The sequence below is a fragment of the Atta cephalotes genome (genome assembly GCF_000143395.1).
Source record: "Atta cephalotes unplaced genomic scaffold scaffold00097, whole genome shotgun sequence".
In the NCBI taxonomy this organism is placed as follows: domain Eukaryota; kingdom Metazoa; phylum Arthropoda; class Insecta; order Hymenoptera; family Formicidae; genus Atta; species Atta cephalotes.
The window spans coordinates 331,254-334,141 of record NW_012130161.1 but is presented as its reverse complement, the minus strand read 5'-3'; the positions used below and the strand labels follow the sequence as shown (position 1 = coordinate 334,141).

The 2,888-nt window shown below is 27.0% G+C and overlaps 1 protein-coding gene across 1 annotated transcript; it reads left to right on the top strand.

Moving 5' to 3' along the window:
- Positions 1–204: 204 nt before the first annotated feature.
- On the top strand, positions 205–1,950 carry LOC105624972. The gene is made up of 3 exons (XM_012206314.1): positions 205–314; positions 421–505; positions 1,756–1,950. Exons 1-3 carry the CDS (start codon positions 205–207, stop codon positions 1,948–1,950), a joined length of 390 nt encoding a protein of 129 aa, XP_012061704.1.
- The last annotated feature ends 938 nt before the right edge of the window (positions 1,951–2,888 follow it).

The following is a 2,888-nucleotide window of genomic DNA, read 5'->3' as shown; positions in this document are numbered from 1 at the left end:
ACAATCCTTTCTTCTTTAGGAAAATTTCTTTGCGTTAAAGGTAAATGAAACAAATAGTGTAAATAGTGTTATCAATATTAATTCACATATTTATTATTATACAAAAATGTTAGCTACTTCTACATAATAATGACATGATTTACGTTGAAATATAAATAATTTTAAAAAATATGAATATTTTGTAAAAAAATGTTTATTAAATAGATGACGTTCAAGTCTTTAACAAATTTTGGAGGCTTTGGGAAAGCTCCTTGGGACAGACCTATCGAGCGTTATCACAGTGACGGAAGTGGCTATCATCATGGATATCGTAGGTACGTTAAATCAAATATCTAATTACATCTAAATTCATTAATATTAAAATTTGTATAGATATTTCACAAAATGATTTTTTTAATAAAATAATCTTCTGAATTTCAGAAGTTCCAAAGGAAAGGGTGGAAATAGCGCTGCACTGAGTGCGCTGACCTTACTCGCTTTCCTATTTCTTTTAAACGTCATGCAGGTAATAATGTATACGTGCAAATGCATATTACTATATATTTTTAACACTCTGTAGTTTTCCAACGGCACTGTCACGCAAATTCGACGTTCCAGTCCGCCGCGTCGCGTCGCGCCACGCCGTGACACGACGCGACGCGATATAACGGGCATAATAACGTCGAGATAAGAATATTAATATTCTTGAAATTATATTATTATTATACATATATCTCTATTATTATATGTTGTAGGTAAAAGTATAAACAAAATGTTGCTTAATAATTATTTCTACTCAACGTAGATTTCCTCAACGTGATGTGGTATTATGTTTATAATATTGTAAAACGTATATTATATATAAGAAAAAAAAATATAATTAAATAATAAAATTAAATTAAAATTTATAATTTATTTTATTTTGTGATAACTTAAAAGACTCAAAAAGTGATACTTATTTTTTTAGATTTAATTTTTTTCAGTTAGAAATAAACTGCTATGTTTAATTATTTAGAATAAAATGAATGCAAGAAATAAATATATAAATTTATTGTGCTTATTTATTATAAAAGAAAAGTATGCAATACTTTTCTTTTATAATAAAAGCAAAACAAAATGTTATTAATTAATTTTAATATATACTTTTTATCGACATGTATTTATATAGTAAAAAATAATGCAGTTCGTTAATATATTCATTATATAGCAATATAGTTTCTTTCAGTTGTATATGCACTATATGTATAATATAATACAAGGTATCCCGAATTTTCTATATGAACTTTTACGTTCTATGAGCTGAAATAAAGAGTTAAAAAATTTGTAACAAAAATATAACATTCGCGAACGTTGAGATGAATCCTTTTCAATTCCAATGCATTTTTATTCCTTTACAGAAATTGCATGAAGCATATTTCTGTATCTTTCAATTTGAAAAAATTTTCAGTTTTTTTAAATGCATTATGAATATACTACTCAATTTAAAATATTAAAATTTTTTTCCAATCTATAAAATCTAAAAAAAATGAAAATAGATTATGAATGCTATTAAAATACGCATTTGAATAATTCGAACGAATTAAAATTTCAAATCATTTTAATCCATTTATTGGAATTCTCATTTATTGGAAAAAGATGTCGACATGTCGTGTGCATGTGTATTCTCTTATGTATATATATGTATGTAATATTTATATTTCTTTGTCAGTTAATAATTTTCTATTCTTTTCTAATTAAAAAATTATTGACATAATAATTATTCATACTTCCTTTTAGCAATCCTTACAGGATAACAATTCGACGCTCGTTCCAACGACCACTACGCTGTTGTTGCGAGACACCGAATTACCAATCATCTTGGACAATGGAGAGGAAAAGAAAGCGGAAACGAAAGACAATTTCGCACGTATAGCAAGCGTGTATGCCTCAAAAGCAACTACAACAAAAGGCTATGTGCAACGAAAGGATTAATTATCTGACAATGTAATATTTTTTGGAAAATTCTTTTTCAAATCTCTCACATGTTTCTCGCAAATATTTGAAAATATTTATTCTTATTCCTTTTTTTAATTAGATAGATTTTTAATTAGATAGATTTTAGATAAACATTTTGTACAGTTAAATAATAATACAAAAATGTAGACAATAAATATAAAATCCAAAAATATTTAAATAAAAATTCAAAAATGTTTTTTTTCTAATTAGTTACAAGATGATCTCTCGTGAGCAGATAGAGCAGACTAAACTAAGTAGAAAGATCCTCTATCATTTTTCAATTTTTGTAATAGTTAATGAGATATTAATTTCTAAAGATCGCCAAATATGTGCATCCGCCCGAACTATCGTCAAAGCATGCGGCGTAATCGTCCAGTGCTGCACTGCGAAGGAATTTTTTCTTTCGCCGCTTGTTCATTGTCAATTTAATGCCGCTCGTAGTAAACAATTCCTTTCGCACCTAACAATCCATCTACGATGGTAGGAAGAGAAGCGGTTTTATCTTAAGGCCATGCGCTTGTACTTGGTGATAGACTGTGCTATTCAGCGATATTTAGAAATTAATATCTCATTAAATATTATATTACGAAAATTGCAAAATAATACAGGATTTTTCGATTCAATTTAGTTCACTCTATCTACTCAAAAATAATTTTCTCACAAATCTGGCACACTCTGATGTATATATCGGAGTTATCCTAACTTAATTTTAAATATACAGTTATTTATTAATTATCGAAAAATAAGAAAAGTTTTCGATATATATTTCATAAATCTATTTATCGATTGCAAATGTTATTTAAACAATTAAAGAATAAAACGGAATAAATCTACAATTTTGATTAGTATTACCATTTTTCAGAGAACTATAATAGATGTTATACAACTGTGATACAACTGTATATGTATCATCA